Source organism: Delphinapterus leucas, chromosome 14 (assembly GCF_059928025.1).
Source record: "Delphinapterus leucas isolate spDelLeu-1000000601 "Yukka" chromosome 14, BTC_Dleu_Yukka2, whole genome shotgun sequence".
In the NCBI taxonomy this organism is placed as follows: domain Eukaryota; kingdom Metazoa; phylum Chordata; class Mammalia; order Artiodactyla; family Monodontidae; genus Delphinapterus; species Delphinapterus leucas.
The window spans coordinates 62567170-62579218 of NC_143142.1; the positions used below are offsets into that span (position 1 = coordinate 62567170).

The 12049-nt window shown below is 49.0% G+C and overlaps 1 protein-coding gene across 3 annotated transcripts in view; it reads left to right on the plus strand.

Annotated features, from left to right (window-relative positions):
* ARK2C (arkadia (RNF111) C-terminal like ring finger ubiquitin ligase 2C) overlaps window positions 1–11825 on the plus strand; it is a 54705-nt gene extending 42880 nt beyond the window's left edge. For 2 of the 3 annotated variants that reach the window (XM_089895135.1, XM_022561797.2), the window contains 2 exons: window positions 4845–4951; window positions 5451–11825. In XM_089895135.1, coding sequence (XP_089751261.1) covers window positions 4845–4951; window positions 5451–5568 — 225 coding nt within the window. In that variant the 3' untranslated portion in view covers window positions 5569–11825. The remainder of the gene's footprint in view (window positions 1–4844; window positions 4952–5450) is intronic. The other variant, XM_089895134.1, reaches the window with a different exon arrangement.
* Window positions 11826–12049: the final 224 nt, after the last annotated feature.

Below are 12049 nucleotides of genomic sequence, written 5' to 3' on the forward strand. Positions count from 1 at the left end.
AGGGAGCTGGGTATGTGTGTGTGCATGTGGACTTGTGAGTGGGTGTACAGAGAGATGAATGTTTGTATCTGAATGAGGAGGGCCAAGGGAGCACCTGCACTGCAGGCTAAGATTTACCTTAGAAAAGATTCCAAGTCCAGTCTCACATGTGGAGAAACAGGCAGCTAAGGCTTCAGAGCGTAGGTTTCCAGTCCTTGGTGAGCGTCAGGTTTGCGTGGGGTGCTTTTAAAGCCACAGATTCACAGGCTCTACCCTAAGCCTATGGAGGAAGACTCTCCAGGAAGACTCTGGAGTAGGACTGGAGTCCAGGAATTGGAGTTAAATTTAAAAAAAAAATTCAAATAAATAAGAAATTTGGAAGTAACCAATCTGTCTTTCAATAAGTAAATGGGTAAGTAAACTTTGGTAGATCCATACAATGGAATATTATTCCATGATTTAAAAAAATAAGCTATTAAGCCATGAATAGATGTGATGCAGAAAATATGTATTAAATGCATATTAGTAAGTGAAAGAAGCTTACTTGAAAAGGCTGCATACTGTATGATTCCAAATACACAGCATTCTAGAAAAGGTAAGAGTAGACAGTAAAAAGATCCATTGTTGCCAGGGGCTTTAGGAGAGGGATAGGCAAATGAATAGGTGGATGATAGGGGACTTTTAGGGCAGTGAAACTATTTTTTATGCTACTGTAATGGTGGACATGACATGACATCATGCATTTGTTAAACCCTTAGAACCCTAATGTAAATTAATGGACTTTATTAATAATGATGTATCACTCTTGGTGCATCAGTTGTAACAAATGTACCACACTAGTGCAAGATATTAATAGGGCAAACTCTGTGAGTTTTGAGAGGGGAAGGGAGGGAACACACTGTATTTTCTGCTGAGTTTTCGAATAAACTAACACTGCTCTATGAAATAAAGTCTGCCATGAAAACAGGTAAATAAATACTTTTTTTTTTTTTTGTGGTACGCGGGCCTCTCACTGTTGTGGCCTCTCGCATTGCGGAGCACAGGCTCCGGACGCGCAGGCTCAGCAGCCATGGCTCACGGGCCCAGCCGCTCTGCGGCATGTGGGATCTTCCCGGACCGGGGCACGAACCCGTGTCCCCCGCATCGGCAGGCGGACTCTCAACCACTGCGCCACCAGGGAAGCCCAATACTTTTTAAAATTTAGGAATTAAAAGCTTGAGAAGCACTGAGAAACTTGGAGCAGGAAAATGCTCATGGTGGTCAAGCCGGAGCCCATCTTCACCCCCTCAGGAGGCCACAGGCTGCAGTGGCTGTGAGCACTAGGTGTTGGAAACAGACGGGGCCAGTTTTGAATTTCAGTTTTACTACTGTCTTTGGGCTGCTATAACAAAATGCCTTCTACTTGGTGGCTTAAACAACAGACATTTATTTCTGACAGTTTTGGAGGCTGGGAAGTCCAAGACCAAGGCACTGGCAGATTTGGTTCTTGGTGAGGGCTCTCTTCCAGGCTGGCAGACGGCTGACTTCTTGCTGTGTCCTCACATGGCAGAGAGGAAGCTCTGGTGTCTTTTTCCCTTCTTATAAGGGCACCAATCCCATCATGGGGGACCTACCTTCATGACCTCACCTAGACCTAATTACCCCCCAGAGACCCCATCTCCATCACATTGGGAGGGGTGGTTAGGGCTTCAACATGTGAATTTGGGGGAGGGGTGGTTAGGGCTTCAACATATGAATTTGGGGGGAGGGGGACAAACACTCAGTCCCTAACCACCACTCATAGCTGTGTAACTCCGGACAGCTTACTTGGCTTTTCTGGCCCTTCCCTTGCCCTTTTTCATGCAAAATGGGAAAGATATGTTAGTAGCTGCCATAGGGGGACTCTGGGGATTCAGTGGGACAGTGCGTATACACAGCTTAGCACGGTGCCCAGTACCTGGTGACTGCTCAGGAGTAGGGAGCTGCTCTCACCTTGATTCTAGGCTTGCCCAGGTACCCATGGTGTCAATGTCAAAGACCATGAACCTTGGTCTATGCTCCTCATGGAGGCACTGGATTTACCCATCAGTGATTCCAATCAACATTTACTGACACATCTATTATGTGTCAGTCATGGATAGTATGTTAATAGAGGAAACAACAGTATTTCAGTAATTAAGTGTGTCATCTGCATGGAGAAAATGATCATTCTCTGGAGGGAGAGCTTGAAGCTTCTGGAGAAGGATGTGGAAGGGAGTGAGGTACGTTCAGGAGCCCGGGAACAACTTCTACCTTCCTGACCAGGGTGGGCTCACTCCTGCCAGAGATGCACACTTCAGCTGTCATTACTTCAACAGGCCGAGAGGAGTTAAGGAAAAGAACTAATGCTAAGAATGAAAAGGGAAAATGGACTGAGCCAATGACATAAAGAGTTGAGCTAAAAAAATTATGGGAATAAAAGGAGACTTAGGGGAATAAAATATTATAAAAACAGGAATAAGAAGAATTAAAAATGCAAAATGATAGCATTTAAGATCCCCCAAAATATAAAAAAAAATTTAAAAATTTAAACTGAGAGTAAAATAATACAAAACAAAAAAGGATATTTTAAAATAGCAATGATATGATAAGAATAAATAAAAATATAGTCAAAAAGAAAATATAAAAAAACAAGAATTAGGAAAAGATATGAAAATTACATACAAAATTAATGTCAATATCATCAAAGTGAAAACAGAATGTTAATGAAAATGAGAAGGTAAGGGCAAAAGGGGCAGTTCCCACATAAGGTTCTGTGTGGGAACCTTTAAAATACATATTAAATTAAAAATGCTGAAGAAACTTAGAGTTAAAATAAAAGTTACATAGATAATGAAAAGAGAAGACAAAAACTGGAAGACCTAAAAGATTAAAAATACAAAGGAAGAAATAGGATAAGATTTGAAAAGAGACAATATAGTTTAAAGAAATATAGATTAGATATAGTAAAACAAGGTAGGACTATTAAGTTAAAATTGTTAACTATAAAAAGGAAATCCTGAATAATGATGGGAAAAAACAATAGAAAATAGTCTCAATGGTATTTTTTATGGAATTCCCTTTTCTCAAAGGGCCAACTAAAAGAAGGTCACTCCACCAGCAAACACGGCTGGGTTCTTAGGCAGGCAGATCATCATGACTCCATTCATACTCCAAACCCATGACAATTATATGGGACTATGGATGTAATTCTGATTTTCTGGTTAAGGGTAAACTTATTGCAGTAGGGTGTATAGGGCACAGGGAGGCTGAGAGCAGAAGGTATAGATTTTCTTGTATGTTCTAATAAGGTTACACAATTCCCCAGACTACTTCAGACTCTGGAGCTGAGGACCAGGGACCAGACTGGGGAGACCTGGCATTTAGGCCTGGCCCGAAGGTCATAGTCACTCTCTGGGTGATCTTTATCTTGTGACTCTTCAGATTTCTCTTGGCAAGATGACCTTTAAGTCTGCTTATCCCTGGAGAGGGGGGAAAAGGTTTAGTTTTCTTCCCGTGAGTATTATCAGAATGTTTCACTGCATAGCATGGAGATGGGATCAAGAGAGTGGGCCGATTCCATTCACTGATTAGATTCCTTCCTCCCCAGAATATTTTTTTAAGCACCAGTGATGTGCCTTGTACTTGACCAAGTGTGCGGCAGTATCTAAAGAAGGGTGAGCCGTGGTCCACACCATCCAAGAGCTTGGAACTTTCTACATAGTAGTTAACGATCTTCAAATAATTAGCAAAGAATTTAAAACAGGACAATTAAAGTCAACAAGTATAAACTGAGTGCTTGCATGATGTCTAACATGATATTAGAACTAGTGCTTACCTTTTTAAAAACTTAATACCTTTTTTAAAAAATTGAAGTATAGTTGATTTACAATGTTGTGTTAGTTTCCGGTGTACAGTGGAACTAGTGCCTATTTTAAAGGAAATTTCTGGACAGGCAGAGAGATCAAACAACATAGAATAAGTGTGGTAAAAATTATAGGAGGTAATGCCCAGTTGAGGAAATCTGCCTTCGTCTAGTAATGAAAGAAAAAGTGAATAGACATTAGTTGAGAGAAAGAGAGGAAGGAAGGAAGGGAGGGAGGGAGGGAGGGAGGGAGGGAGGGAGGGAGGAAGGGAAAAAAGGGTGAATGGATGGAAGGATGGATGGATGGATAGATGAAGCATGCTGAACCTGAACGTGGAGGGAGAAGTCTGGAGGCAAGGATATAGGTTGGAAAGGATGTAAGGAGGAGTGGACAGCATGAGGGGACTAGAAAAGAGGAAGCTGTTTATGCACAAGCCATAGTTTTCCAAAGATTGGTTCATTAGGTACTCAATTCCTTTCTAAACTCTACGCCTCTAGGACAGTATAAAGTTTAGACCTGGGACATAAGTTGCCTGGAACAACAAAAACTGCTTGGCCTCTTCCGCTGCTCCACTCCTGCACTCTGTATCCTGAAGCAAGGAGGGGGCATGGGGAGGAGGCGGGGAGAAGGGTCTGGGAAGCGCACAGAAGTCTGGGTGTTACTTCAGAACTTAAAAAGTGATTGACTCGGGCTTCCCTGGTGGCGCAGTGGTTGAGAGTCCGCCTGCCGATGCAGGGGACACGGGTTCGTGCCCCGGTCCGGGAAGATCCCACGTGCCGCGGAGCGGCTGGGTCCGTGAGCCATGGCCGCTGAGCCTGCGCGTCCGGAGCCTGTGCTCCGCAACGGGAGAGGCCACAACAGTGAGAGGCCCGTGTACCGCAAAAAAAATAAATAAATAAAAGTGACTGACTCACAGGGAAAGGAGGCTGAAAGGGAGGGGGCAGCTGTGGATGAAAGACAGGGGCCTCCAGGTGAGTGGTGCTCTTCCTCTGCTTCACACAGCGAAGACCCCAGGAGGGCAAGGGCAAGAAGGAAGAGGGGGAGGAGTCAGACACAGATGAGAAATGCACGATCTGTCTGTCTCTGCTGGAAGATGGAGAAGATGTGAGGTAGGAGCCCCGCCTTTTGAGTCCCCCGTCTTCCTTCATGGGGATTGGTGATCAGTCCTGCACCGTGTGTCAGGGGTGCTTGTTTGCCTGTGCACGTGTGTGAACGTGCCAAGTGTGCTCTGTGGTTGTCCTAGGAAGGTGGGGTGTGGAATATTGTAGATGTGTGGTGCCCATGGTGTGGACTCCCGGACACAAAGCTAGGAGAACAGAGAGACATTTGGCCTGAATGGATCTCACACAAAGTCCTGGCTTCATTTCAGGTTGATCTGGAGGGCCAGGAGGAGGAGGGCCTTGGGGCTTTCCTTCCTGTCATGAATTCCCATCCTAGCCACAGCCTTACTCTGTGGCAGAGCCCCCAAAACCTTCTTTGGCCAGGCCCCCAGTGGTCCTGGGTGTGAGTCTCCTCATTCCCCAAGTAGAGTCAGTGTCCCTTGGCTCCTGGCACAGCCCGGGGCCCTTCTCCTTGACCATTCCTCCGACTTACCCTCCTCTCTTCCAGGCGCCTACCCTGTATGCATCTCTTTCACCAACTGTGTGTGGACCAGTGGCTCGCCATGAGCAAGAAATGCCCCATCTGCCGAGTGGACATTGAGACACAACTGGGAGCTGACAGCTGAGGGAGGAATTAGCCAGTGGACACCCCATTTTCCTTCACCAGGTCCCCCCACGGCCATAGCCCTTGCAGCCAAACTTTGCCTTCTGAGCCATTTGATGTAGAGGAAAAGCCTGCAAGCACATTTTGTGGAAAGAGGAGTTGGTGGTATCCGTGTCTGAGGAAAGGAGGGGGTGGGGGAGGCCCACCTGTCCAGAGTGGTGACTGCCCCGTCCGTCCGTCCATGTCCATCCACCTGCTTTGCGGGAGGGAGGGAGCTGGCAGTGCCCAGAGCAGGGGTGGGAAGGGGGGGCCCATGCTGCTGAGAATCTAGATGTGATCCTGCAGGTCCTAGCTGATAGCCCGGCCCCTCAATCCTGTCCTTTGAAGGATTGTATATATACCTCTTGACCACGTAGAAACCACGTAGGGGTCTCTAGCTAATTCTGTGGATGGCAGCCAGAGCATGTTAGCTTAAGAAAAATGTCGTGTGTGGTGCTCTAGTCATCTGTGGTGGACATGTCGCTGTTACCGAATCCGCACCAAATAGTTCTCATTGAGTTTCTTGTTTTGGTGCCTGACCGAACCAACCAACGACAGCCCGAATCTTCCCGTCTTTACGAGAGAAAAGGAAAAAGGAATCAAAGGTGAAGAAAAAAGCCAAATCCTGTTTACGGTGAAAAAGGATGATTTTTTTTCACCCAGGTTGGGAGGCGGGAGGGGGTTCTCGTTTTGTTTTTGTTTTCTCTTGGCTTTTGTTTTTCTCATGTTTACAGTGCACGGAGCGTGGAGGGGCGTCCAGGAAAGAGGAGGACTGGAAAAGGAGCAGATGGGGACTTAGATGGGCCTCTGAGGGGCTCAGCCGGGGTTGGGAAGGCAGCATTTGAGTAGGCGAAGGGGAGAGGTCTATCTTGAGGGAGGGCTCGCTACTTCCAGAGCCCATCTACTTAGCTCCAACCATCGCCCCCTCCCCCCAGTTCCACACTGAACCAGGAGGCGTCAGCTTTCAGCCAGAGCTGCCCCAGGTTCCTCGGAGCCAGGATACCCCTGCTCACGCCAGCTTCTTCCTTTTGGCTGTGCTTATGCCCTGTCACAAAGAGGCAATTTGGCCACTGCCTCTCTAATGCAAAAAATTAACCAGATGCTAAAGATAAAGTAGCATAGGTGATGGACACCTGGTCTTGGCCAAAGTGCTCTCAGCTAGCACGCAAGGGCTGAGGTCAAACACCGTGGACCTCGAGGAGGACCTTGAGCTTCCTTTGGAATGTTTCAAATCCTGATGAAGTCCCTCAGAGATGGCCCTGGCCCAGAGACCACCTTGGCTGGGTTTGGGAGGCCCTGTGTTCCTAGCCTCTGGCTCTTTCTCTGACTCTTTGATAACCTTGGGCAAGTCCCTTTCTTTCTCTGTGCCTCAGTTTCCTTCTCCTTACAGTGGGGAGAAACAACAGTGCATCCCCATTTCCACCTCTTCTACCTCACCTAGATGTTGTGAGGATTAACACTCTGCCCAACGCATTCTGTGCTCTCTCCTGGGAACCTCCTTGGGGTTTAGGGATGGGGGTGGTGGGAGACAAGACCTGGAAGTTCCAAGTGACACCATAGAGTGTGTTTTTCTGAACCACTCCATAATTTTTCTGAATCTCAAAGGGAGCAGAGAGATGGGAGGACAAGAGAATGGAGATGTGAAAGTCCACCAAATTCCAACCCCAACCCAACTTTCTTTGTCCATCTGTGGAAAACACCAGCTCAGCTAGAATTCTGCTCTCTTCCTTTGCCTCTCCTGCTCACTCCTTCTCTCTCGCATTTGCACTGCCCTCAAAGCCTCCCCCTCCCCTCACCCCTTGCCCCAGTCTCAATGCCTTTATATCAGTAAGAGAAGACTAAGGGGAACAGGATACTTATCACATATATGAAGAAATTCCATAAGGTTAAGAAAATTTGAGTCTGCATTTTTGCTTATAAAGGGTAGAACCAGGACCAATGGGTAAAAATGATGGGGAGGCAGATTTTGGCTTGAGGTAGAACCTTCTAGCACATGTGGAGCTGTCAGGTGGAGGGATGGCTGCTCTGGACACCTGCAGGCAGAGAGTGGGGGTCATGGCTTCTGGAAGGAGGGTTACTCAAGGATCTCACTCAGCCCAAGACCATCCGTACCGAGTACCTGCCAGTGCAGGTTCTGGAGGAGACAACAGCCAGGGAGACGACATCCCTGGCCTCCAGGAGCTTACAGTCCAGTTGAGGAGCTAAGGCAACAGCGCGCAAAGGGTGGCTAGTCTGATGCGAGGTTAATGGCACGAGCATTATGCTGTCCCATTCAGTGGTTGCAGTGTGTGAAGAGTGTCTCCTGGGCCAACGGCTGGAGAGCCCATGAGTGGGAAAGTACTTGTCAGGATTTTGGAGAGAGCTAGTTACTAGCAGCCCCAGGAAGTTGGGAACTCTCCTTACCCTGCTTTGACCCAGAGGTAGGTAGGGTGGTCCAGGGAAGGTCACTCCCCACTTAGTCTCAGTCCTTTGTTCTTCTCTCCCAGGCTGGCTTGCAAGGCCAGCAGGTGGTGGGTTGGTGGGGAGGCCGGAGGGAACGGGAGCTGGTGTCTGGCTTCCGTCTTGGCTCTTGACTGACAAAGTGGGCAGCTCTAGAACCTGCCTCCTTCTCTCTGGGCCTCAGTTTCCTCAGCTGCACACAAAGAGGTTGGATTGGATGCTTGCTAAATTTCCTTCCAACAATCACATTCTCTGATCCTCCCTAACATCAACACATTTTTCAAGGTGGGAGAGCTCTGTGCCCACCAAGCTGTTGACAGCAACATTCCCCGAAGGCACTAATGCCTGTATGATAGGCTGAGAGTGGGATGGGTCCCCTCCTCCCCCAGTTCTCTGCAGGCTCCCTGAGTGCCCCAGGCTAACGTTAGCCAGTGAGTGGGGTGAGGCAGAGGGGAGAGGTCAGCTCTGACTTTGCGGGTAGATCCTGGAGCCCCCCATGCCCATCTCTCTGGGGCCCTCCTACCTTGCAGGTGGGCACCTCCCAGCCACCGGCTTCCTCAGCAGGCAGCCAGGCAGGGTGAGAAGAGAGGAGAGGGGTCTGTGCTTCCCTTCCCTCGACGTCCGGGAGCCTGGGAAGACTGGAGAAGAGGCAGGCTTCGGCTTCAGCCCCCTGTCGTCTTTCGACCCCTTCTTGACTGAGACGCATGAGTGCCTTCTGGGGCGAGAGCTGCCCCAGGATTCCAGTTGGGCCTCCTGCCGCATTGCAGCCCTGGCCGCAGCGGGTCGCCAAGGACGCCAATCTTCGAAACCCACAAACCCAGGCCACCTGGCGCGGCGGGGGCGGAGCCTGGGCTCCTCCTCCAGCTGGGCCCCTGGCCCAGCCCTCGCCCCCTACCCGTGGCGGGACTCAAGCTCCTCTTCTGCAAATGTTTCCAGCCTCCGTGCAAGTATTCTTAACTCTTTACGCCTAATGAACAAGCACAGTTTTTTCAACGGTGAAGAAAAAGCACCAGATTTTTTTTTCCTGAAGAAATCCCCCAAGCCCCCGCCTACCGGCGGGACAGACACTTCCCGCGTGGGGCTGTAGCAACGTCTGTCAGGTCCCCCCCTCGTGTTTCATCTCCTGCGCGCGCGTAGAGCAAATGCTAGAGCGATTTCAGCTGATAGAAAAACAAAAATGAAAAAAAAAAAAAACACAAAAAACAAAAAACATGGCACGTTGCTAGTTTACAGGGTTTTGTGAGTTTAAATGCCTTATATTTAACAATCATAATTTATGACTAACTTGTAGATATCGTGGGTTCTTATTTAATTATTTTTATAGTTGTTTTGCATTTTTAATTATAATTTATTTATTTAGAAAGGATACTAATTTTTTTTATTACTCCTATTACCTCATTTTGGCGTTGTTTCTGGGAGTGGAATGCTTTGCATGCATTGGTACGATGACAAACAACTACGAATACAAAAAAAAAATAAATAAAATTCCGCGAACTTTATTTCGTCCAGACTATCAGGGTGTGTGATTGCAAGCTGTCCTACTGTGGTGCTGGCCTCTTTGGATACATTCCATACGAAATGCAAACCTTTGATTCTGTATGCTGTGATCCTAGTGAAAAACTCCAATATAGTGACTGTATTTAGCACATATATAAATATAATTTGCACTCGTCAGCAGACTGGGGTAAGCCTTTCACTTGCTATCCTTGCCCGTTCTCCTCAACCCCCCATCATTAGCCTGTTTCTTTTCTCCTTCTCCCTGTTTCCACACCTCAGGCCACCCTGCCCCCATCCTCTGAGGAAGGTCCGGGGGCACTCTCTCCACCTGCGCTGCAAATCTCTCTGGTTCCAGAACTGGGTCCTTTGGACATTACCAGCAGGAGCATCTGAGAGCCAAAAGCCTGATTTATTAGAATGAGCTCTGAACCGGGGGTCAGGAGGCTTGGGTTTTCAGCAGCTCTTCTGCAAACTTCCCTGTGACCTTGAGCAAGTCCCTTGGCCTCCCTGAGTCGCAGTTTTCTGGACTGGGGTGAGGAAGGTGAACTGGAGGGTTTCTCTAGGGTCCCTCAGACTTGGATAGAATATGACACAGAGCCGGTGGGAGCCCACCACGCTGTGCTCCCTCATCCTCTTAGGAGAGAAGAAAGGGAGGGTGCAGGGAAGGAGGGAAGGAGAGGTGAGGAGAGGAAGAGAGTGGACTGAGAATTTATCCAGCGGATTTGCTCAAAGGAGAAACCTGGAAGGATGTCTGTCCTTTTACATGCAGCAAGATGGGTGGACACATCCCTGGACATGTGCTTTCACAAGGTTTAGTGGTCATTTGGAGAGTGAGCTAAAATCCGTGTCTTGTTAGATATGGGGACGGGGTTGGCAGACTATAAGCCCCAGACTATGGCATTTGGGATTGGCACCCCCATCCTACCCTCTCCAGGAGGCTTTGTTGTTGAGGCATCGCCCTTGACAGCAGATTGGGGCACAGATTTTGGACCCATGGTCTCTCCTCCCAGCATCTCCTTCACCCTCTGCCATTGCTCCAAGGGGGCTGTGGGCAGGAGGGAGTGCTGTGGAGAACGGGTGTGGGCCTCCAATCTCACTGCCCCCCAGGAGGAGTGGGAGGGGAGAGTTTGAGGAAGCAGTAGCTTCAAAGCCTGGCACAGCGGTGAGCCCAGCAGTTTTTGAGCCAAAAGGAAAGCGGAGGTCCCTGTCCCCAGGGGCAGCCTCTGAGCTGCTCCGACTCTGCATGTCAGCCTCGTCCTGCCTCGCCTCCTCCCGTTTCTTTCCAGCTCATCCTTCCCTCTTGTCTCTTGACATCACTGCCTTTGCGTGGTGGAGAAATCCACCCTCCACATGAGGCCCCTGGGACGGTGCTGATTGGGAAGGGAGCGGAGGCCCAGATTCACCACGCCGCCAGGCCAGGCTTGTAAGAGTGGCTGGGCCGTGCAGGGTGCCTAAGCCCCAACTTTGCTCTGGCTGGACTGTGGGTCCCATTCCCTGGGCCTCCGGCCTGCTGCCTGCCCAGCTTCCCCTCTGCCTCCACCCTGGAGCCGTGCTTACCTGCTTTCTGTGAAGGCAGCCTGTGGAGTTGCCCACTGGGGCATAACCACCACACTGCCGGGTCTGGCGGACGCTGCCCCTTGGCAGGGCGCCTGGCGGACGCTGCCCCTTGGCAGGGCTCCTGGACAGACATGCCTTATGCTGCTCTGTGGGGTCGGAGTGGGAAGTGCCCTTTGCCCTGGCTGGCCTGTCCCCCGCCCTTCCTCACCCCAGCCTTCCCCTTCCCCAGCCCCACCCCTGGCCTTGGCAGTGGCTCATTTCTCAGCTATGGAGCCAGCGACACCAGGCCCTCGAGGGGGTAATTTGGTTGCCCCTGGTAAGTGAAAGGGTTATCCTCAGTGTTGATTGTCCTTTTCTGTAATCCTCCTGCTGTTCTGTCCTGTTGTGCTGTGCGACATTTTGCTACATAGACTATTTTATAGCAGAAAGCTAGAGGGATATTTATTATGAATATTAAAGCAATAGTGCATCAATGGAAAGGCGGAGACATTAGGAATTGTGTAAATGCTTAGATTCACTTTTGGTGGATTTTTTGTACTTTATTTATAACTAATAAAAATGAACTGCATTGCTAACTACACCTCACTCGTGGAGGGTGCTTATTTCTGTGCACACCCAGGAAACGTCCAGAGAAAGCCGCTCACAGACCTGTGTTCATCCAGGACACGGGGCAGTGTCTGTTGTCTCCTCATCCTCTCCCTGTGCTTCGCCTGTTTCCCTTCTCCCTCCCCGCCCCTTCTCCCTCCCCGCCCCTTCAGCCTCCCCACTTCTCCCCCTCCCGACTCCCTTCCTCTCCCTCCTCCTCCTCTCTTATCTATTATTTTCTTTTACCTCTTTATCTCTCAAAGAATCTGTTCTATTCTGTGAAGAATCATCTCATTAACCTGTTTCCTGAACTTCATGGATCTTAAAGCGGAAAGTTCCCATTTTTGATCAATTTCAAATGTAACCGCTTGTGTTTTGAACTGGAG